This window comes from Pieris brassicae, chromosome Z, assembly GCF_905147105.1.
Source record: "Pieris brassicae chromosome Z, ilPieBrab1.1, whole genome shotgun sequence".
Classification (NCBI taxonomy): Eukaryota; Metazoa; Arthropoda; class Insecta; order Lepidoptera; family Pieridae; genus Pieris; species Pieris brassicae.
In genome coordinates, this window is record NC_059680.1 from 6,199,551 (window position 1) to 6,225,562 (window position 26,012).

General features: G+C 33.5%; 2 protein-coding genes across 4 annotated transcripts in view; both read right to left on the reverse strand.

Moving 5' to 3' along the window:
- Window positions 1–8,852, reverse strand: part of LOC123719012 (nuclear hormone receptor FTZ-F1) — a 57,934-nt gene extending 49,082 nt beyond the window's left edge. The window contains exon 1 of the mRNA XM_045676103.1: window positions 8,488–8,852. Coding sequence (XP_045532059.1) covers window positions 8,488–8,671 — 184 coding nt within the window. The 5' untranslated portion in view covers window positions 8,672–8,852. The remainder of the gene's footprint in view (window positions 1–8,487) is intronic.
- A 1,253-nt stretch (window positions 8,853–10,105) lies between these two features.
- LOC123718442 (probable medium-chain specific acyl-CoA dehydrogenase, mitochondrial) lies at window positions 10,106–22,056 on the reverse strand. Of its 3 annotated transcripts, none has more exons than XM_045674931.1 (10): window positions 21,863–22,056; window positions 21,031–21,127; window positions 18,635–18,802; window positions 17,100–17,200; window positions 14,973–15,053; window positions 14,089–14,219; window positions 13,892–14,000; window positions 13,169–13,309; window positions 12,067–12,256; window positions 10,106–11,386 (listed from the first exon to the last, which is right to left on the reverse strand). In XM_045674931.1, the coding sequence occupies exons 1-10, from the start codon at window positions 21,878–21,880 to the stop codon at window positions 11,151–11,153; spliced, it is 1,272 nt and encodes a 423-aa protein (XP_045530887.1). In that variant the 5' UTR covers window positions 21,881–22,056; the 3' UTR covers window positions 10,106–11,150. The 3 variants fall into 3 exon arrangements, with proteins under 3 accessions (XP_045530887.1, XP_045530885.1, XP_045530886.1); XM_045674929.1 differs by lacking the exon at window positions 17,100–17,200 and adding an exon at window positions 16,886–16,989 and having other exon boundaries at window positions 10,109–11,386; window positions 21,863–22,055; XM_045674930.1 differs by lacking the exon at window positions 17,100–17,200 and adding an exon at window positions 15,493–15,593 and having other exon boundaries at window positions 10,110–11,386; window positions 21,863–22,054.
- Between the last annotated feature and the right edge of the window lie 3,956 nt (window positions 22,057–26,012).

The following is a 26,012-nucleotide window of genomic DNA, read 5'->3' on the forward strand; positions in this document are numbered from 1 at the left end:
GCAGCATAAAGTATTTACATAGTGATCATACTGACAACTGATACCATACTTGGTGTCGAGATATTTTAATTTTATTTTTCTGGCTTATAACTTTTGAGTGCCTTGAATCGTAAGGCCATTCACGCAACAACAAACTTCGAACAAACAACATACCTACAGTATTGACCACGTCGATTGTACCAGAGTAAACTTAATCACGCTCTTTTATGGCTATACTGTTTACATTACTATACATTGACGCAAATATATTTACGAAGTTCCACAGACATTGGTCTCAAGCGGCATTGGACTGCAAACTCGGAAATCGTCAGTAGCTATGTAGAGTTAACGTAAGTTATAACACTGAATTTGTAGTTGTTTTCCTCGACCTAGTCTGCTTGTGAGCCATCTAAGGAGACCGATCGAGAGCAGGGCCATCGAGCCATTAAGGAGACATTGTTGTGCCATTTTTAATTTAATGATATATTTTTTAGCCCTTGAACGACACGACGTCCACGTGACAAGAAAAACGTTGAATCAACGTGATTCATAGGGTTTCATTGGGATATTTAGTGTCTATTGATAAGTAATTTATTAATCATTATTTTTGCCATGATGATATACACATTTTTATAATAATATCTTTCTTATTTATTTCTACATAATTTCATTGGCTTACGTACACGATTTGCATTATATTATCTAGAGAAACATGGCTCAAGTAATTGTATTGTGTCACAGACTACGGCTATTACCTAATTACTACTTAAGATTACATGTAAACAAACGTTATATTCATAATTCCCCGAGATTCATGAATTCATGTAAAACCAAATCTACAGTAAGTATCGTTGCGACACTCCGAATCGAATTAATTACCTCGCAACCGAGCGTAGTATTAAAAAACTGTTTGCGCAAGAGTCGATCCGTACCTTGACACAGATAGTGCTCAAACTGTCGTTTTGAATACAGAAAACCGGACGCTGCCTTCACTATTTTAAAACTCACTCCACAAAATACGTTAAATTATTTAAAAAAAATAGTTTTCATGTGTTAATGCGAGTAAAAAAAACATACTTAATGTTTGATGTAACCAACTTTATTTATGCATTTTCAAATAGAAACAAACAGGCACAACCGTTGGTCGTGACCTCAAATTTCTGTTCTTAATCATATGTTTTAATAGGCCAAGTAGGTGAACAGTGTTTTGCGTCACGTCGTCATTTATATTGGTATAATTGCATAGAATTTTCTCTGCCGGGGTTCTAACGCACGATCTTACACCTACGATTGGGCACTACCCATAACCTCTTTCCCCAATTATCATATACATTCAATCCATAGAAAGATAAAATATAGAATTTATGGCTTTATCAAAGTCCTGACGCTGAGAAATAATGCGAAAAATATCTTTTAAATATTTAAATTCCACGATGACGACACCAGATCGTATTTAAAACAATATTGTTTAAGCGTAGTAAATAATTGCGTAATTACAAACGATTAATAAAGTGTATTTGACATTTTAAAAGTATATTGAAAGGCTCCTAATGTTTTAAACTTTATTTCGCAGCCATTTTATTTTTCTTTAATATGTAGCTTCCATTAAAATACAATGTTTCGAAATGTGTTTCGTAAGTAGAAATGTTTGCTAATAGTAAATGAATTCTCTAGTCTGAAATTAATAAAAAAAAAACATTTAAATTGGTATGTTTCATCTAGATAAGAAATTAATGAGGTTTGTTTCAAATAAAAAACTTAGGAATTATAGTTAAGGTAAGATTCTACATCAACACTTGAAAATGATTGCAAAAACTTCTTGAACTTTTATATAAGTCACATTTCGCGATGGAAACTCACTGTGGCGCGCTTTGTCCCTTGTGAAACCCTTTCAACTCTCCGAATTTTCGTTTCGTTACAAAGCCTTTCGTATAATTATTTACAAGAAGGCTTCCAATTCTTCTCTCCACAATTCCTTGGAAAAAGTTAAAACAATGAGTCAGACAAAAAGTTATTTTGACGTTAGCATTGCCTCGTGATTTGTATTGCGTAAAGGACCTACTCGTCAACGTGCCTACATCGTAAATTTGTTCCAAAATAGCTTATACAAATAACAATCGTTTCGCTTATCGTGCAGTGAAGTTTAGTTGTAAAGAAATCCACGTGTTTTCGTTAATGTCTATAAAGTACGCGTTTTTTTCTGAGTAAATAATCTAATACCGACTCACAGATGCAACGTATACGAGAAACAACACTAGAGAAAATTGCTTCCCCACGGGTCATATAAAAATTGGCGTTTAGGCAATTTTGCTATATGATTTCAAACAATAGGCCCGACAAATACCCACGAGTCTCTCATTACGAAATATCAAGGACATTTCCTATAGTGGGAAACCTTACAGCGCACATACGTCAGTGCTGACAAAGTTGATTACATAGCTCGCCAATTTTTCACGAGAAACAAAATGCGGTGTATGAAGTGTGAAATAGAATATTATTTTAAATATATATATGACTCTACATTAAAGGTTAATTCTGCTAACAACCAGTTTAATTGTACAAACTGTTTGACTTACTAAGGACCCCTTATAAAATAGGCACTTAAACAAGTCCTAGAAAAAGTTTTTGATAGCTGATCGAAGCCACCGTCAAAACGGTTTTTTGCCACAGACGAAGACACAGAAGACCAGGATCCCTATTGGCTATATACGAGACAAAATGAACAATAAAAAACTAATATTTTCATTGGACCTAGAGGGAGCCTTTGACAGTGGCTGGTGGCCAATGATACGCGTTCGGCTGGCTAAACAATAGGTGCAACTAAAATTTGCAGGGGAAAAGGTAAATAGAGATACAACGAAAGGATGCGTTCAGCGTTCCATAGATGGCTTCATTCTGGAACCTACTTTTGGAAACAAAGCTACCCCCTTACCTTTTAGCACTGTAGGTACTCCAGTCAAGCCTTTGCAGACGTTGCGATCATGGTGTTTGTCGGAAAACCGCCACTTGAAATAGAACGACATGCAAATGCTGCTCTTGCCTATGTAATAAATAGCCTGGGGTACCAAAAATAGACTCAGATTTGCTCCACAAAAATCTCAGGCTATGATTATAACAAAAAAGTAATATGACACACCTCATCTGTGTATGTATGAAGAATCCTTCTACCTTATGAAAAAAAATATTTGGTTTGATTCTCCATCCTAAACTGACCTTTAATATAAATATCTCCAATATATGCAGGACAGCATTAAATATTTATAAAAAAAGAGCGATGGCAGCGAGAATTGGCTGGATTACATCAAGGTGTAATTCATATTATTGATACGGCAGTCATCGAGGCAAAAATAGGAAATGCAGCTGCAGCTTGGGCTCCAGTCCCTAAGAAGCTAGTAATTAGGAAGCAATTAATTTTAGTGCAACGAGGCTTCGCGCCGAAGTTCTGTAGAGCTTACTGAACCATATCACTGAACGCCAGCTTTTTCCTCGTCGGACTACTGCTTCTAGATCTTAGAATCTAAAAGGCCACTGTGAAGCAAAGAGAGACTTATTCCAGTTTGAATTCGAGGGCAACAAAGAGTATCGTAGATACACATTCCTCATCCCTGCAAAAATCCTGATAGATGCATAAGCACTAAATCTATATACGGGCGTAAGTAGACTAGATGAATGACCTTATGGAAAAATGGTGCCGAATTTGAGAATCATAAATTGAAACTATCTTAATGCTGTTCCGTGTATGAAGCTGAACTGGTAGCTATTCTTAAAGCGAAAGGATCTTTTGTCACCCAGAAGCAACCTAAGGTATATATTTTGGCACTCCCGATGTGCACTCGAAGCTATTGCAAGTGAACGCTCTTACAATTCCCTTATTCGAAATCCGTAAGAATATATATAAATCGCGTTTAATCAACAAACAAAATTAACTTTTCGGGGTTAAAGCGCCATAGAGGGGAATGACAGAGCAGGCCAACTGGCAAAGCTGCGCATCTGGAAGAGGCGCCCGTCTACAATAGATTCCCTATAGTGCATCTGAAGAACTGTCTACGTGTAAACACGATAGAAAAATGGAAACACAGATAACATGATATAGCAACGGTGATAAAGCTGCAATTACTAAGTTATTCCTTCCAAATGTTGTGTCATTAAACAAATAATACCAACGGGATTGATTACGCAGATGTTGAAAGGTCACGTGCATTCATATATCTTCAATTCTTCACAGGTACAGAATTAAATAAAGTACGGCCTGTCCTTGCAGCATACAGCTGAAGAGACGGAACTACATGTCCTGACTGTCCAGTGTATGGCTACGAAAGCTATAACACTCAAAAGTTAAAAATCATTATTCATATAGGTAACACAATGTACACTTATGAACGTCAAAAAAATAAGAAATATACATTCAATGATTCCAATAATAATAATAAACTGAACGAGTTATGGTAATTAATGTAACAACCTAAATGAAATAATGTTGAACAATTGTTTAAGACACTTTCTAAAAACTGCTGTAAATATTACACAAAAATTTGTTAAAAGAAATAAGCAGCGCTTAATTATCCTAGTTACCAATGCTATTTACTTAAGTTATACATATGTACATAAGTTAATTCCTCCGACGACAATATAGTCGAGGAATTAGCTATAAACTATTAATAAGTATATATAAAAAAGTATAAAATACTAATACTAATATAATAAAGTAGAGGGACAACAATGGGGGTGACCTTTTTGATTCTTTTAATTACTTATACTGATTATAAAATAATATGTGTCACCATGCAAATTATAAAAAAAATTATCTTAATAGTACCTACATTTTTACAAAAATATACAAAACAGCTGTGACTTCAAAAACCAACACATTCAACATAACTTCGCAACAAGCAGTAGTCAATGAGACCAAGAGTACCATTTTAATTAGATAATTATTATTTACTAGTAATAATGAAGATGTTTATTAAAATTAAAGTATTACTAAGCTCTACCTCTGAGGCTAGATTGCGTGAGGATGATTTTCTTAATGCCGTACTGTCACTAGGCGTTGAGGTCTAAGACAAGGGGAGGGAAGGAAACTATGCGGCAACACTAACAAGAACTTGGATTGATTGCAGAGAGAAATGCGAAGTGCCATGTGGCCAAAGAATTTCGCTTGTTTTGTTGTAGCATACTTTCGTAATAACCTTTGAATCAGCTCTAAATCATTATATAACGATGTAATTTAATTTTACGTTCATTTATATAAAAACTAGATTTGTGTCAAGTCGATGCAGAACATTTTCAGCTCGACTCGTTGACAAGTTGGTCCCGCGTCATTTGGATACATGTTATTGGCAATGTAAAGGTATTTTAATGCTTTGTATTTCAGTATAATGCCCTAAATATAAAGTAAACCAGTAAAACGCTTAAATATACGCAAAAATTGCCACTTTACAGGTCAGAGCGATTTTAGATAAGATGCGAGCGTAGGAATCTTTCGCTTGATTAGGCAAGGTTCGGGTAAGCCTTTTATATATTTTTTATCATCAATGTTCAACTCAAGTATATTATGTAAATAATACAGTCAAGTCAACTTTATGCACACAGCACTTCTCCCATAAAGACCAATTATTGCCCCTCGCCATGTCTCACTCTTGAATGGCCTGGGAGATAATTCATTTATCATCACACATAATTCTTAACCATTAAATATTAATGAATATGTACTACGAGGACTCAATAAATAGTGACAACGCACTTCTTTTTGAAGAGAAAAATAAATACGGGAACTTGAGTCGCGTCCGAACGTGTTTATAAAAATTGATAAAGTTTAAGTTAGCGCGGTAATAAAATATCTTTGCTTGGAAATTTACTACGGAGCTTGTAAATCAAGACTGTAGGACAATATTAGAGGTTCATGCATGAGGAAGAAGTTCCATTAACGATGAACCCCAACGGACAACATCGGCGACTGAACAAATTGTCTTGTATTACTCTATTATAGCAGAAGAAATGAAGATTAACTATACGTGAGATAACAGCACAAAGCTCTATCAATTGTCATTTACGTAACGTAGTACGTATGAGGTTATATAGTCTATACCAGGCGTGGTCCATAACCTTTACCAATTTCACAATGTTTCCGCTTGCGTCGACAGATGGCGCTTTAACCATAGAACCACAAATAAATAAGGTTTCATGTTTAAAAACATTTTCTTATACACTTAATTCACAGCAAAATACTCGTGGACAATTTAATTGCTATTATGAAGAAAAGTAGGTCAGTGGGTCACAGTCGAGGTCTACTGATAATGAGTAGTCATTTCCCAAATAGTATTAATATATTATTTACAGTATGTATTTATTTCAAAAAAATCATTTGGATTAATTTAATTTTAGATTTACACTGGATGTGTATATGAAGTATTTATGCTAATTTGACATTACCAACGGACAATTAGAAGAGGCAGAATGTCTGGCTCTATTAATATATAGATAGCCTAGTTTCCGATAGCTTTTAACAGCTCAGTGTGACATAATCTAATTACATTCTTAGAACGTGATTTTTATGCTGAGGGTCAACAACAATAGACCACTATTAGCACTATTGTTTCATGATCACATTGAATTTATTGTCTTTATTTTTTAAAGCAGTGTATTCATTTGATGCTGAGGTTGATCTTGAGGCAGTCCAACGGAAAACCGGCGTAACCTAGACATATCGTAAAATATAAATTCAGCACAAAATCTATAAATATCACTGGGTCATTGTGTTTGTAATGAAACTCTTTAAATGTCGGACAAATTTTAATAAAATTTATGCGTCTAGTTTATTTACAATTAGATAGGTTTAACGGTCCAAACTCTTGTATTAAAAACGTCGTCATTGACTGTCATGTCTGCTAGTCTGTTCGTCATTATTAATATACCTGCAATTCACACCAAACTTAAGAGATGGAAAATAAATAGCAACTAGGTCAGGTTGCCTACACGCTGATGGAAAGTAGGTCGAAACACAGCTCATAAATCTACTATTACAGAATACAGCGTTTTTATATAAAATCACAAGCAAAACACTCCACGTTGATGAGGCAGAAAGCAATTTAAAAATGTGCAATTATAAATTCAACTAACGTTATATCATAGTTGACTCGTTAGACGTTTCAGTATTTTATTGCAACTTCCGCCCTTACGAACCTTCGGTATGAAGGAACCTTTACCGGTCCTGTCAACATCATTACGTATTCACTATATGTTAAAATAAACATATATTCACGAATACAAATATAATATTTTACGATTTGATAAGTGTATCTACAGAATCCTTTAGCCGCCTTTAACCGCTACTGTCAACTTATTTTTACGCATTCCCTGTATGTCAATGTAAAGATATATTCATGAATGCGAATATAAAATACGGTAAATGTTCAATAACACCAGTCGATTTGAATTTTTCGATGTTTTTTACGATTTCTTTATAAAGAACCCTGCGTTAACTAATTTTTCAACATATATTGCTAATCCTGATATGGCTGTAATATGTATTATTAAAAAATAACGAAATACAATTCAATTTAAAGCTCCTATAATCGAGGTTTTTTTTATTTTTAAACCAGCGCTCCTGAACAGAACCACAACAAAGGTCCTTGTGTATTATGTATTACAATAAATCTTCGATTCTTCTTTGTTTTTATTATATTACATTCTCATTAGTTTTTGGAGGTTGAAACTTCTATAATTGTATGTATGTAATTCATTACCCAAATCGATAATTGAGCTTAATATTAAAAGTACCGATTGAAATAGAATGATCGTTCGGCCTACTTCCTAAAATACGCAAAACGTTTACGCAATATCACTATAGGAGCAAAAGTCAATCTACAAAATATCCAGTCTATAGCTTCAAAATCTCTAATTTCAAAGCGGCGCATTTTGAACGCGCACTTGTTACCTAATAGTTGCCACATGCAGATATAATTCATATAATCTTGCTCCAACGTCTCTACTAAAACATAGCTACAAACATACATACAGCTGGTTCACGCCGCTCGTTTAATATTAAAATAATTCAGGTACACACGCTTTTTGTTTTACTTCGCATTGCTCCTTCTATCATAGTTACCGCGAAATGAGAATGCGACGTTGCCACACCGCGCGGCCGAGTGTACGAGCAGGTAGTAAGACTACCATGGAGTATGGACTCAACAATGCACGTAATTATTATACAACCAACACTTGTCTGTTATGAATAAAAGCATTCATAATCCTTTCAGCCTCATGTCCCAAAACTTGATTCTAATTCATTGTAATTATGTAGAGTTAATTTTAAAATATCCTTCCATATACAGCAAAAGATATTTTATTGGTAAAATACTTAAACAATTATTTAGCTCTTTTATATTCACCTGTTTATCGGAAGATGTTTATACAATTTACTACATTTGTGATACGTGTGACACATTCATTACAACAGAACTAAAACAGTTTAGATCAATATGAGTCGTCTGTGCAATCTAAAATACATACCATTTGTAGGATCGACATAAGCGATTTTTAGCTCCATTTCTATGTTATTCTCCGATGGCTTGTCTTCTGTTAAGTTAATATCATATTCCGCGGGATTTTCTATTTCGATATCGGTCTTCATCTGGCTCGTTGAAGCAACCAAACCCTGCGCAACACTCATTTTGGGTGAATGTTCATGCATCATTTACAAATAGTCGAGCGAAACAACTAAAAGCTGCTCGCAGTATGCATAAAATACCATTAAGGCATAAAATAGAAATGTTTTATCTTAAAATTTTTACACAAAACCCAATAATTCCATATAAAACACAAATGTAGGTCTCTAGGCCACTTCACTTACACTTAGATATTCCGACATAACTCGGACTCAATAGAAATACTCTACTCATGACTGACATTGAAATAAGTCGGTAAAGGGCAGTGGAAATTTAACCTAATTTTACAAAAGTATGTCATGGCCTATTTAAAAAAAAAACATTATTAGAGTAACTATTGAAAATATTATTCCAAAAGACTTTTTAACCACAGTAATAAAAACCAAAAATCGTAAATATTAATTAAAGTGCTCCTTCATACAGAGTTTCCATGTTACTATTTCGCAATCAATTTTCTGTTAAAATTCATGAAAATAGTGCAAAATGACTACATTTGCTTATGTATACGCTGCGTTGTGTAATAAATGACCGTTTCTATTGCACAATCTTTTCACAAGGGCTTTGAATGTAGGTCAATCTGTATGAGCATGATTGCAAAGCATTACAGTTCCAATTTAAATTATTTTGTTTCAATTAAAAAAAATGAGGTCTTTATATTTTTTTATTATTATAAAAAATGTGCAAAACATACTTATAATAGAGAAATATTGAAAAAACATATATTAAAAGTGTGAGAATAGTTTTAACATCCGGTGTATATAAACGCCATCTACTGCTGAACATAAGAGGCACTAATAGATGTCGCGCTTTTCAAGAGTTAGTTTTTCAACCCACCGAAAGGTGTCTCTATTATTCGATTCTATGTATCAATTATATAATTTTATGTAGTTTTATGTAAGTAATAGTTTTAAATATTACAAAAATAATTTACGTCTTAATAATTATACATACTCCTAGCCACCTCAATTTGCTTATAGTCACCATTATAATGAAAGTGACTATTATTACAGAATATATGTGATTATTTTTAATACTAGATTAGTTTTGATACCACCGACTAAATGGAACACGCCCATTTTTCTTGAATTATTATTATATACTGAAAAATATGTGAAATGTAGGCAATATTTTTCAATATTCTTTCTTTTTGTATGTACGCGCTAGTCCGTCTAACCAATCCAGCATGCATCTTTTCTCGTAACAAGCCAGTATTTCACACAAAAAAGAACTAGATGAGCATTTAATCTTAGTCACAAGTTTAATTAACAAAGGCTTCGATACTAAGGTCCATATTCCAAATCGTATGTCACAATCCCGTCTTCAGCGCTGTCAAATCTCAAACTTCATACAGAATAAATAATTTGACAGCTCTTGAAAATATACTTTATTTTTTGGTTGTAGAAAACGGACACAAGTTGTATAAATTAATATATAAAATACATCTGATTAATTATTCATCAAGAGTAAAAATCATATTTCAGTTAAACATTGAAAACTGACTTATTATTTTACAAATTTATACCAGGATTATAAAGTAATTGAAAAATCTTTGTAAGGGGGTGTGAGTTTATTCATTACTATTTAAATACAACATGTAAAATATAACATTTCTATGGGCTCCGAAAAGATTATACAAAAATACATGATGACTTTAACTTACAAACTAGCAACAAATTAAACAATTAATACGATCAAAAATATTTAAAAAGAAAAATGTATATAATCACAAAAAACCACACGAACAAATCCATCCCTTCTTTAACGCGGTAGACTGGTTCCGCTTTATAAGAGTTTTCTCGCATAACGCGCTTGTGTGACCCCATATATCGCGTTCAGTACTAATGATTTTTACCTTTACCTTTTCTTGTAGGTTATTTAAATCAAATATTAAGAGAAAGCTACGTTTCGAAAAATTACGTATGTACGTACAAATCATTATAAATTTCACAATACAAATCCCCGCGTTATTGTGTCATATGAGGGACTGAAATACACGTAATATTTATAGGCGCTATAAGAGTACCATGTTAAAGGGGGATTATTGTGTTTTACAAAATATTTCACCCATAACATGATTAAAAAACAAAGATAATCGATAGTGATTCACATCTCACAAGTACTAGTACCCTTGATCAGCTATTTTGGAACATATATATTATGACAGACTTAAACAAAGTTTTTGTTATTTTGAAGTTTCATGTCAGTTTTGCAACTACATTCATACATTACATGTCAAATTACGCAAACAGAAAAATCTATCATATATTGAGCCCTTCACACCATTGTGATGTATTTTACATTAAATTATATATATATATATTACATATTCAAACATAGACAAATATCTGCAATTGTAGAACAACGAAAAACCAAACAATATAATCTGTGATTAACCAAGGCTTGGAAAAGTTTGAAGTTTAAATCATTAATGTCAAAAGTGGCTACATTTTATGTTGTTTCACTGAATTACTATTATTAACCAAATATCCCTTTAAAAAAATTCTGATTTTAAGCATTAGACTGCTTAGCAGCTGTCAATATCTCCCTTGAGATAATAAGTCTTTGAATTTGTGATGTACCTTCGTAAATTTGGTAGATTTTCGCGTCGCGCATTAACTTCTCAACGGGATATTCTGTATTGAATCCATTTCCGCCGAAAATCTGAACCGCATCTGTGGCAGCTTTGTTAGCGATTTCTGAAGCGTGGCACTTCGCAATTGAAGCCATCAGTGTGTTTTTTTGTCCTATGAAATGAATTATTATTAAAATACTCGTTTTTTTGGTTCTATGGTTACCATAGTAACCATTAAAGTAAAAACTTTTAAAATAAGCAAATAAAGTTTATGTCAGTGTACAGTTTTTCTGATCTTTCTTTAAATACATTTGGCGTAAATTTACATTAAACATTTTTTTATTCATAGACTAAGAGCTAAGCATAAAAATACTTACGCCATTACTAAAAAAAACTTTGCCGAATTTAAAATCTGTATACTCTATATTTTCTGACAATAGACAATTAAGAAACAATGTTCTATGAACCAGTCAAACTAATAGAGTATCTTCATTTTAGGAACGAAAATCGAAAATATAAAATATCTTATAAATGTTGTTCAGTATTTTTATTATTTAGCTTATGTCTGGAATACACTTTAACCTGTTTACGTATAGAATTTGCCAAATATATAAATAGAAACATGGATTTTTTTATAGAAGTGGGGGCAAACGAGCAGGAAGGTCACTTGATGTTATGTCATACAACCGCCCACACACATTGTCTTGCAAGGGCGTTGCCGGCCCTTTAAGAATCGGTTCACTCTTTTCTTTCAGATTCAGACATAGCTAATGGGCAGCTGATTCCAAGTAGTGCAACGGACTGTGATCGAGGTTATAAGCAGCACGTGGGGTAAGTTCATAAAATTATTACCATGGTCAACCATCCAGGCTGCCCTTTGCCAGGCAAGTCTGGCACTCTCAACACCAATCGCCATATCAGCGATCATAAAGGCCACTGCCTGGTGAGAAGCAATTGGTACACCGAATGTTTTGCGTTCTAACGAATATTTTGTCGCTTCATACAGAGCTCGTGCCGCAAGACCGGTAGCGCCAGACGCGACCTACAAATTTTAAAAGTTATAACCCTTCAACCTTTAGACCTCATTATCTATTTCGTGATCATTTTAATAGAGATGGTGCCTTCTGTGTCTGATATGCCGATTTAGGAGTCTAATACCTATCGAAGTTTTCTTTCCTAGACACAACCTCTAAGTTCAGAGAACCTGAAAACCGAAAAGGACCGATACACCATATCTCAACTGCACCGATTTTGATAAAACTTGGACCTTAGAACTTAATAAATATGCAGAAAATTAACAGTTTGGAAGCCTAAAGTTTGAAAGTCCAACATCACACAAACTGAGAGGATATTATCCAAAGTCCACCGGACCTACTTTAAGGAAATAACATACTTTTTAGGAAAGTTGGGAATGGACTGCTGTAAGCTAAAACCTCAGGGTTTATTAAAAAAACATCAAATATCTATAACTCGAATTCACTTATGAGAAGTCCCTGTTCAGTTATTTTAATAGTTACTAACTACTACTAACTGCCCCGCGAACGAAACAAATATCTAATTATAAAATATATTAAAAATATCATTTTAGGCGAAAGCCTTTACTTAGCGTACCTTTTTAGTAGCTACATACCAACACATTTAGCAATGCTACCCAAAGATACTGTTAGATTTTCCAGAATAAAAACCTAAGTACTAAATGAAACTAAATAAACAATTTTTTTTTCAAATTTTCTCTCAATAAAACCATTATTTTCAGAATTCAAGGAATAAATAAAAAGCTCTAACTGGTCCTACCGTCTTTCAATATTGCGATTCATTTTTATTTATATAAATTAAAGTTGAAATAATTTTATATTCACTTATAGTGAATTATTTCAAGTTTGTACTTATGTACTTTCAGAAAAATAAAAAATTGCCGGATTAAATTGGCCCTATATACTTATTCAATACATACAGGTGGACGAGTCTTGTCAAAGGCCCCCATCGCGATCTTGAAGCCATCACCTTCACCAAGGAGAACATTCTCTTTGGGCACGCGAACATCTTCGAATGATATGCCGCGTGTATCGGACGCGCGTTGTCCCATGTTCAATTCCTGGAAATAATTATTTTTAGAGTCCAGACTGGATTTTCTTTTTAATTATCTACATATATTTAGTGTGTATAAGAATTGCAGCTGTCTCCATGACGTTGGCCCGTGCAGAGTTTTACGTTTCGTTTGTTCCTTTCTTCCTAAATTAGCCAAGTTCATAATTATTCGTTTGAGAACTGATTTTAAATGCAACATTTGGTTTAATCGTTGTATTTTCGGAGATTTAAGTTAATACCTTGTACCTAATTTCCATTCAAAACGGCGGCAGCGCAGCCTTTAAAGTCAGAGTTTTTAAAGTCAGTTAATAATTGTTACCATGGAAACAAGGCAAATAAAGTTATAAACATGTGAGTATTTTCAAGTGCAATTAAAGAAATTGGCATCATGTGGAGAAACTATGGTGAACAGATCCTCTAACCAAGACGGATCCTTCGATTTCTCTATCCTCGACCAGTCTAACCACTGACTGGTCGGCACGAAGCCCCCCTGGGTAAAATTGAGAAGTTGACACCAGTATATAACGTCATCGCGTAATCGATTTTCAGTTTTATTGCAAATAGCTAATATTGAAATTAAGGTACATACCTTGCGCCCAGGGTTGACGCCGGGCCAATCTCTCTCCACAATGAAGCCAGTGAATGCCTTACTAGCCGGGCATTTGGGGTCCGGATTTGTTCTCGCCAACACAAAGTACCTAAGTTAATATAATTTTAACTTAAAAAATTATAATAAAAAAAACTGCGCATACGCAACACAGCGACATGAAAAAATATAAGAATTACCAGTTTGCGACACCACCATTGGTGATCCACATTTTCTGGCCATTGATGATCCATTCGTCACCTTTCTTTACAGCTTTAGTCTTAACTCCAGCCACGTCAGACCCGGCACCCGGTTCCGTCACACAGTAAGCCTGGAATAATTCGACATTTTAAGGTAAACTTGGATGTGGTCCTTACATAGTTTCATGGTCGCGGCGTTCTTTCGGGTTTATTATCGTTAAGCATTCGTATACTTAATAACAATGAAGTTTATTCGTAAGTAATAACACTAATTTGTTAGTTATTTAATAATGTTTATAGGTGTAAAAAATAAATATAAAATGTTTTATTGTATTTTATATGGAACATGGAAGGTATAGAATTCGAATTGAGCGAGGCTTCCCTGTTGTTTCCATGAAACACTAATTAGTTTTTCATAAAATCGTTACTATACGACATCGATTCGATAAAATGTTTGCCTATTAGTTTTGAGCTATTAGATAGGCGCAAATACTTTTATATATTATTAACGGGTACCTAACCTAAAGATCCACAAATAGCTTTTTTATGTTTTAATATAATTATGAATATATTTGTAAATAAGGCGTAACTTAATTTATCTGTTGTACCCTTTTGTATACTATTTGTCTTTCATTCCAGAAGAACGCGTTGTGGTGCAAGCCTCCTATTATCAAGCTAGGTCTGGATATGGCCTTCTCACACTTTGAAATCAATTTCTATTTAGCTTTTAATTTTTATTTTATTTATGTACTTATATATCATGTGTGCCGAGCGTTGACAACTATTTTTATACATATTTATATGCGACCCGAAAAACATCGCCGGGAATCGAACGTAGCTTGACGTGACTAGGGCATTATAATATTATAATTAAATATACTTACGGCAACAATGGGTTCGTCGATCAGCCTACCCAAATACTTCTTTTGCTGTTCCTTATTTCCGGCAATAATTACTGGCGTTTGCTGAAAACAATAGAACTCTTTGTAATATGTAATCCAATCGATATGAATATTAGTTAGCTATTAGTGACAGTTAAAAGTACCTACAGAAATAGAAACCCACAACCACATTAAAGGTATGAAGATACAAAAAATTTAATAGCACATAAAACCAATAGACTTTCGCTTATATGGAATTATTTTATTGTGAAAATAGTTCTATTGATTTTACTTTATTCATGTTAGTATATAATTTAAGATGTATGAAGTGCAAAGCATGACCATCACCAAGTACTCTTGGAGAGCTTAGACAATTGAACTTCGATACGTAAATTACCTTAATAATTATTTATATAGGTACATAATTTTTAACATTTGATGTCATTAACTGCATCTAAGCCTGGTACTACACCACGAGACATGCAGCTCATGCCTTAATTATAGATTGGTATCTGTCACTCACTCCAAGACCACTTGCTTCCAATGCAGTCGCTATGCCTGTACAACCGAACGCAAACTCCTCCCCAATCAAACACCCATCAAAGACTCCCATATTCATTCCACCTGTAATTTAGGATGATTCCAGCGATAAATATGAGTGGAGTAGAATGGTTTAACCTTTACCACCATAACATTAAAACACTATTGAAATTGCCAATGAAATTACGCTTGTTTCTACCAACAGCTATTAAAAGAAAAAATCCTATAACTTCTTTCATTATTTATTTTAAGCATTTCAATTCAAATGTAATTATTTGATAAATTCAAATATGGTGTTATATGTTAATGACTTTGCCAATAAATTAACAATTAATTTATTATATAAAAACTGTAATTATAGTATACATGTCGCAGTAAAGTTACGTCAGACAAGTGAGTGAACGAAACGTTTAACGAGTTTCCTAAACGTTCCTAGACAACAAGACTAACCTAACCTAACCATTTACAATAAAACAAAACACGGAATTTCCAAGCTCTCAATTCTTCACGATGACACCGAAATAACAAATGAAACAATCATGGCGGAGTCTTTTTTGACATTGTTAATCAACACGCTGGCTTTCGGTCAGACAGATAGTTAAACGTTTTCGTCGCTGCTTTATTTAAATCAAAATGCTAGCGACTTGATTGAATTGAACTGTCTAGAGATTCACTTAACTCTCTGATTTAACTAATTTACTGCGACATACACATAAGCACAATTAATTATATAATACGTAAAACGTTTTAATGATTCAAATCCCTGCAGGTGAGGCTTGTTCGTACATTCAGGTACTCACTGCTACGAGTAAGCAGAAAAGTACATAACAAAGATATATTAAATTAAATACAGTGGTTAATCTATATATATATATATAGAGGTTAAGTCCAAAATGAGAAAAACATTCCTTTATGTTGTGTTTAATCCCTGACATAGGTACTATTAACCGCTAAATGCGACAGGTCAAAGCAGTTCACACAATGCCAAAGATAAAAAATTTAGCGGCTTACCTCCGTATCTATAAAAAGTTTTTAAATAATTACTACATTAAGCCATTTATAAGGTTATTACTATATATTTTTTGTGTAGTACACGCATATTGCTTCTGTTAAAGTTTAGATACCTTACTTATTTTCCATGTTGAAAAGTATAGCTAAGTATGATTTCGTAAAACTATTCACAAAGGAATTCATTGTTAAATGACTTTTTTACTAATTTCTCCACTACAGGCTAAAGAATTGCATAATCAATAACATAAGTAAACCGTATAACTATAGATACGGAGGCACGTTAACTCCTTTACCCAAACAATTTGAACGCCTTGTGTTACATATACTTTGGCACCTTAAAAGTTTTGATAATCCCAATAACTCACTCCCAAATTCGTTCCACCAACAGCCGTTCCGATGCCAGAACAACCGAAGGAAAACTCTTCACCGATGAGACATTCTTCAAATACTCCCAAATTGCCTACACCCCCTGTAATTACGCCTTTTAATAATGAGATCATGGCCGTTGTTAATAAGAAAAGAAAAGACCGCATGCTTCCCTAATCACATAAATCAGAATATTAAAGAGCGGTCGCTCACTCCGACTTCAGTGATGTACAAAGATGCCATTATTCCTGAACAGCCGAAAGCTATCTCTTCGCACACTATACAACTCTCCATAACACGTAAGCCTAAACCGCCTGAAATTAAAATGCCATGTAGTCTATGTTTGAAGTTCAACGTCCAATTTATTGAATTAAAGACTAAAACCGCAACTACCGTATGGAATATACAACAAAAAACTCTACGTGTCACACCGCTTTTGTCACAATTTAACAATTTAAAAATATTTCACTCTAGTTGTATTCAAATATCAAATCTGCCTATTAACAATCCAAGGTTCACACGAAAATTTATTTGCCGACATCCAGAAACTTTTATCCTCCGTTACTAAACTTGTAATAAAAGTTTTAGTTACCTACAAAATTAGTTGATAAATGAAAATAATTCATACAAAATCAACCGATCTAATGCCATATTAATGCTTAATGCTCGGCATATTTTATTTCAATATATTTATCCCTCACCGCAAGGATAAACATACATATACAAATACTTTATTGCAATCTATTATTATATTTCATTCGGCCTTACACCTATGTTTAGGTTGCTTTAGCAGCACGGCCAAAGCCCACTGCTTCAGTTACCAAACAACCGTCAGACACCTACCTAATCCTAAAATCCTTACAATCATCTGTATATAAAGAATAATTAAAGTAAAACGATACACTTCAATCATTTACGATTACATGATAATAGGTAAATAGAAAAGATATTGAGATTTTGTTCTGTATGGGCACGAGAAAGATATTATTACATATTAATCAATTTATAGTCGGCAAAGTAGATTTTCAACTCTAAATAGGATTATGTATAATAAAGCTAGATTATAAAAAAAAACCTACCTTTTCTATGTAGTCCAGCCGTCTTGGAGAAAGATATAAAAAAGGCATAAGTTATATTTTTAAAATAAATGGAATATTATTAATTTGATCCTAAATGTCCAATTATATATAGCTTTATGTCCTCCCATGGAATTCCATAGATAATAAATATAAATTAGAATTAAATACAGATAAGATGATTGTACTTTGTACGACGATCAACGGATAATTACATAACTTATTTATTGATAAACGCTGATTATAAATAACAGGGCGGAAAGGTGACTAACCTAACGTGAATAATGAGGTGACAAGTATTTCGGTACGAACAAAGAAATATAAGACAGACATAATAAATAATATTACGGATAATTTAGCAATGTTGTTTATTTAATAAATTTAAATATAGCAAAAACGCCTTTTAGGTCTAGGCTGTGAATTCTGAATATGTTCCGTGATCATTTCTAATAGGCAAGTAGGTGAACAACCTTCTGTGCCTGACACACACCGTGGACTCTTTGGGTCTAAGGCATGCCGGTTTCCAGAAAAAATACTGACGCACAGCCGGGGCTCAAACGACCTCAGGGATGAGAGTTGCACGCTGAAGCCACTAGGCCAATACAGCTCATAATTAATCTAAATGTATGTAATGTATAAAATTTAACTCATTTGAAATTCAGATGACATTACCACAGTGTTCAGGAATATGTCCATTCATAAGCCCGAGCTCCCACGCCTTCTTGACAATGGGCCATGGGTACTCCCCAGACTTGTCATATTGCGCTGCTACTGGAATAATTTCATCCCGGGTAAATTTTCTTGCCAATTCTTGAAGTGCTTTTTGTTCTTCGGAGAGTTCTAAAACAATGAATTTTATATATCAATAATTATATATATTTTGTATATTTAAATAAGGTATATGACTGGGAATGTATTTTAATTCCTTAGCAGGTTTTAGTATATGACTCGTTTACCGGGGTTAGGACTGCGCTAATTATGTCAAAAACATATTGAATTTTGACATACGGAAGACAAAGTTCGTGTTTGTTCAACACTGAATCTAAAAATACTATATTGACGAGTATAAACTTAATTATTGTTGAAGCATCTTAATTATATCTACTCGCTCCATAAACTTATGTCCATGTTGTATCGGTTTTTTACTTAACTATATCTTAACTCAAGTTGATTTGAGTGACTCAAGTAGATTTTTACACATAGATATGGTTCATATTTTAAACTAAATTTACACAATTACTGTTTTACTCGTAAAAGCCCGGAGTTATACATAGAAGACCTGCGTGCGCGTCTCTTAACAATTTTAAATTTCCATGAACCAAAGTTCGAAATGTATCTGTGGTGTTTATTACTAGTCCTATATCGTGTGATCATTATCATAGTTTCATATGTTCCACGTGTCGACGTATAAGCAATATTCCATAAGTAAATTACTAATTGTTTAAGGAAATTTTAAGACTTTAATTACTGTATGTAACCGTTTTAAGTAATAATAGTATACATAATAGATAGATATGTTGTGATTGTATGTTCTAGATTACCTTCGTATCTGGCTGGTATTTATGCGATTTTCATTTACAGCGGCTTAAAGTTCAAATTGTTAAAGAAGATATGTTTTATATAATATGTGTATTTTTTTATTAAATTGTGTCTTTAGCTGACAGATTTTTGTTTATTAATTTTTTTTGCTATTATTTCTTGTACGTTGTTTGCATTTGTTATAAATTTCATTTTGATGATGTCCATATTTCTCCTTCTCAATTCTTCAAACTATACGCACACCTAAACTCACTTATGCAGTTTGTTATGAAAGAGCTGGAAACCCTGACACAGGTATTTTTTACTTAAAAGGGTTCCCAAGTCTTGCACATTGTAATGCAATTGTACTTAAAATGAATAAACACATATTTTATTTATTTATTTAAACACCTTGCTTCAAGTCAGAGTTGTAACAATAATAACAATCACGTCGTATCTATCGCGATTTATTATAGATAATTGATATTAATAGATAATTCATTTTATCTGTCGAAAAAATTCGATTGTACGATAAAGGTTTCCACATTGTCATATTATATCTGTGTTAGATATTGATTTAACCTAAATGACTTAGATAAGAAAATTAAATAGAATTTGTGTTAACATAAGATGCAATATTTTCAAAGTGATAAATATTATTAGAGTTGGGTAATTGTACGAAAATTGCCAGATTTGATTATGCAATAAAAACTATTTTCTTTCTCATATAACGAAGGGGTGATGATGAATTTGAACAGGTGCTACTTGTGGTACTGGTAGAACTGGCAGTTAATGTTAATTTAGATTTATTTAATTATTTTATAGATTTTTTAAAGTGTAAATTTTGTGTTACTAAAGTATTCTGATATTTTTGTTGTATTAAATTTATTCATTAAAAAAAGTCCTTGTGCGTTTTATATATCTATATGTACACTTTAAATTATAACTAAGGTTTAGCCGCATATTTTATACTAACCTAAGACTTCTTGGTTGCCTATCATGATATCAACTGGAGGCAATACCTTAATCCTTTTAAGGGGATATAAAATATATAATATCTGTACAATTTATTTTGATATAGATAACATGTAATTGGCATTTTTCTAAGTAAACAATTGTGTGTTTATTAAGTTGATAGTATGTTTTAAAATTTCAGAATTAATGATATCTATGAAGTAATTCAAGTAATAAAAGAGCCAATTTGCTTAATTATTGTTATGTAATCAGTAAACAAATGAATATCACTTTATTACTAAGTTATGCATACTTTTTATTATAACTATTACAATTAAAAGAATAGTTAGGTGTCTAAAACTTTTTAATTATTAACTCCTTCAGGCATATTATTGAGAAATAAATAGTAATATTTAAGTAGCTCCATACTAATGTGTATTGACCAACAGCAGAAACAATTTCATGAACAAACAGTTGGCTATCTGAAATTGTGAATGACTATTTGATCATATAACAAGTCACTCCTTGTTATTGTTAGGTTACATTTATGTAAATACAAATTATTTTTCACAAAATATTTAGATTTATTTGCTTACCAAAGCACAAGCCTGTAGTTGGGATTTCTTTGGCTTGAGATGCACTTGGCACACATGTGGAGAAAGTGCGGTAGATTGGCCTAGCAGCACGCACAATCTGTAATGAAAGGCTTTTTAATTACATCACTTTACAAAATTTGTATGAAATAAAAAAACTTAAATAACTCATCAATGACATCAGCTAAGCCAAGAACAAAGCAGTATTTTTATCAGCAGTAAACAATAATAGTAATAATAAACTTTATATTATAAAATTATTACGTTTTTTTTAATTTTACGGATTTATGAGACAAAGTTAATAACTATGTTACATAAATATTATACCACAAGAAAAGTAATATCAACAAATGTAAAATAAATTATTCTTAAAATATAAAAAAATTCTCCAAATTAACAGGAAATTAATGCCAAAATATACAAAGACAATATGTAACTTGCATGCTTAAACAAGTTTCTAAATATAGGGCAGTATAAATACATATTTAAGGTCCCTATAGGGTACCTGAGTCCCTGAGTGATACAATACTTTAAAAAGCCATGTATATATATATCATATATCGCTTTGCCAAAAACTTATCAAATTATATCATTTACAAAATTATTCTGATACGAATAAAATTGAATTAAGTACTTTTATGTTCCATTGAACTTTGGACTTTGTATTTACGATCGTTGAACTGTACCAGTATGATCGACATAGTAAAGTAGGATAAAACATTGCCTTAAAGCATTAATTAACATAATTGTAATATGTATTTGAAATCTGCGATATTTCACTGGAAATAATTCAGCTGATTTAAAACAAAAGTATTTTTAATTATAAGAAACTTACTTGGCTTAGAGGATTCATAATGGTCGATTTGAGAGAATTATTTTTTCCTTATTATAAACTGTATGGGAAGGTTACAGTAAAAATTCACCACGCCACGTCCTATATTGTTAAACTTTCAATTTATAATAAGAAATGTAAAATCTCAAGAATACTCGATTGCTCTAAAGAGTAATGGCTATTGGCTTTTGTAGCCGGTGATGCCAACTTCTACAGAATTAAAATCCCTAAAGTACTAGGTTTAAGAATAAATTTCTAATATGCATCAAAAATACACTCAAAAATTATTAAAATTCGATCTTGGAGTATTACAGCTTTTTTGATATTTTATTTATGCTTAGAATTAATATTTGGTTTAGTTTGTTGGTTTAGTTGTAGGCTTAATATAAATTGTATAAAATCTTGTGCGTTACTTAAAAAAAACAACAAACAAAGTCCCCTTAGAAATCCCCAAAAATATATTATAAAGAGGCTCGAGGACATCTAGATTATTCCCAAACTTGGGGAGAAAACCGCAAGTTGGCATTTCTGTTTGGAGCTGCAAACTGTGCACTAAATGGCCGATACTGGCAAAAGTATTAAAACCAATTATTCACTAAAATATGTTTATCTCTTTCGTCAAACACAAGGACACAGTAGACAGAAAGAGACATATACATTTTGTAGACGTACCATAATTGTCAAATAATGACGCGTCACACGGAAATCGTCAGATTATTAGATGGTAGCTTTTTTAAAGGTTCTCTTAGAATTTTTTTTTTGGAGTTTACTCCTTAAGAAACGATTTGAGTTATAAGGCCCGGTACGGAAATCTTATGAGTAAAATCAAGTGTAACACGAAAAGTAGAGGCGTTACGTAGAAAGAGACAAACATATATATCTGTAGGATTGAACGTGTAAAAGAATGATTCCATCTCATTCTCTCTCTAAAATGGGATTTGTATAAATTGGACACAATTATTATTGTTATTATTATTATTATTTATATTGTTTTGTAACATACTTTATGTAATACGCTTTATTGAAGTAATATAAATAATCCAAATAATTACAGATATATGTTTGTTTCTCTTATCATTTTAGCAGATGCGTTCATTTACCCTTTTTTTTATATCGAATAGAAAAAAATGATATATATATATATATATATATATATATATATATCATAATTATCGTTCGTAAGGAGTAAACTCCAATTGTGCGTCGTAGCTGACACACACACACATTTTTTTATTTATAGTCAAAGTCAAAAATCATTTATTCATATAGGTAACTACACGGTACAATTATGAACGTCAAGTTATTTATATTATCATTAGCACGTATACAGTGAGTAAACTGTGTGGATATAGATATACAAATATATAGAGTGATCATATACTGGTACATGATCGTCTATTCGGGTTATACCTTAGTAATAATTAATTTAAAAAGAAGTTTCACTTCTGATATATGTAGTTTGTACAAACGCCCATTTTTTCTCATTTTCAACCCTTACGTATGACCACTCCCAGCAAACAATCAGAATAACATACGTACATACATCATTAAAAATACGTAGGACATGGAATTGTTTACATTTTAAAACATCGATAGGCGCTAAACCAAGATATTAAAATACAAAGAAACAAAGAAAATAAAATACAAAAAATTAAAATTAAACTCTAGTGTGAACACTCAACTTAGCTTTGAGTTTGGTACAAATCACGGCAAACTTCTTAAGCATTAAACAAGGGAGTGGGGTAAAGTTTGCGCATCGTACAAAGCGCGGGGCATTTTACTTGAAACTGGCGTAAAGTCAAAACTATTGCCATATATAGTCATAATATTTTAAAAAAAAAGCGCGGTGCACAAATTTAAACTGATTTACCAATCACGCGTTCGACACGTCACTCTCCCACCGCCGCGCATGACCGCCCGGCACCCCCTCTGAGTGATACCTGAAAATCGTTCCTGCGCAGGCAAGGAAATTTGTTCAAGATGTTTGACTTACTTAACTTAATGTCCTATAACCCCTAGGTGGGGCAGAGGGCGTCCACAGTGAGTCTCCATCGCGTTCGGTCTTGAGCGTCGTGTTTCACCTCGCTCCAAGTCTTTCCGGCTCTCTTTGCCTCGTCCGCAACTGTTCGGCGCCAGGTTTGTTTGGGACGGCCACGCTTCCACTTTCCTTGCGGATTCCAACCAAGCGCCTGCTTGGGAATATGATTGAGATCCCTTCGGAGTATATGGCCTATCCAATTCCATTTGCGTCGCTTGATCTGCTGGCTGATCGGGGTTTCTCGACAGCGCTCCCAAGTTGCTCGTTAGAGATCTTTTCAGGCCAGTAGATGTTCAGAATACGGCGAAGACAGCGGTTAACGAAGACTTGGAGTCGGTGCGAGATGTGTTTGGTGACCTTCCACGTTTCACACCCATAGAGTAGCACAGATTTGACGTTGGATCCGAATATTTTAACCTTGATTCGACGCGTCAACATCCGTGACTGCCATATAGGCCGAAGTTGTGCAAAGGTTGCTCTGGCCTTGGCAATGCGCGAAGTGATGTCCTCTTCTGTACCTCCAGTTTCAGACACGACGCTTCCGAGGTAAACAAAATGTTGAACGCTTTCTATGTCCTCTGCACCCACCCGCATTGGGGTGCGATTCTCAACTCCAACACGCATTTCTGCCGCCTCGCGTTCCAGGTCGTCCAACTTAGATTGCATGTCGCGGTGCGTGTGACTCAGCAGACAGAGGTCATCGGCATAATCCAAATCTTCTAAGATGTTGGTTAATCCCCACTCTATTCCGCGGCGCTGGTTCTGATGTGTGCGATGCATAATCCCGTCGAGAACAACCAGGAAAAGTAGTGGCGAGAGTAAGCAGCCTTGCCGGACGCCTGCGTGTACTTGAATATCGTCTGAGACGAGACCATCGTGAGTCACTCTACAAGAATAGTTCCTATAGCTGGAATTAACTAGGTTAATTATCTTTGGCGGGACACCAATGTTAGAGAGTCGCGATCATATGCTGCTCCATCTCAACGTATCGAAAGCTTTTTCGAAGTCAACAAAGGTAAGATAAATCTCTCTCTGCCATTCTGATGACTGTTCGAGAATGATACGAAGAGTGTTAATTTGGTCGGTACACGAGCGGTTAGGCCGGAAGCCAGCTTGTTCTATGCGAAGGAGAGGCTCGACGGCTGCAGACAACCTGTCCAAGATAATTCTGCAGAAAACCTTGGTTCAAGATGTTTGCCGGTATCTATATTTGTGTTTAAAGATTTTTTAATGTGTAATTTAATGCAGGTTTTGAGTTAATGTTATCGAATAAGTCCATCGAGTAGTGATTTGCTACGAATTTAAATTGTTTATTTACCCATAAATACAATTTCATTCATAATCAATCAATCCATTATTACATATATTTATTGAGAGATTTTAATTACCTTATTTTGTTAACGCTTTTTCGTGCAAGGTTACCCGGGCTCCTTTCTCTTTTCCAAGTTAACCAATTAAATTGCTTATCTGAAGTCATTATTTTAAGGCGAAAATTTATTTGTACTATCTTGGGTACTTGCAATTACATTATAGCCTAATTAATTAAATTTTTAAACATGACGTTTTTATGTTTCCATCTTTTACTTTATTGTGCAATTCACTTCTTACCAACACGTAGACAATTAACTTGTGAAATTAGACAATAATTCATGTAAATTACTGCAGTTTTACATTTCTAGTCTTTATTAAATGCTGAGAAAGTATTTTTGCTTAAAAATGTGATTATATCCGGCGATACACAATTTATATATCGTTTAGCCTTTAATGCAACTCGAGTTATTGTCAAAGTTTAAATGGCACAAAATGAAATTTTTTAGAAAGTCTTTCTAAAATTACTTGCCTCGTCTAGGAATCGAACCGAGTTAAATGAAAAAAAAAACATCCCTACTTTTATCCAACAATGGCCAAAACCTAATATAACTCTAACTACGACTATAAACAGACTGGGTTTTGGTCACTCCACCGTTCCGGCCATCTGGCTCGGTTGGGCATAGTGGAAAGCAGCTATACTGCACCTTCTGCAATAATTCTGTTGGTGATATCGAATATTTCATATTAAAATGCGAGTGCTTTTCGTTTGACACATTGATTCTTGTCAGTGACATTAGTGTCATA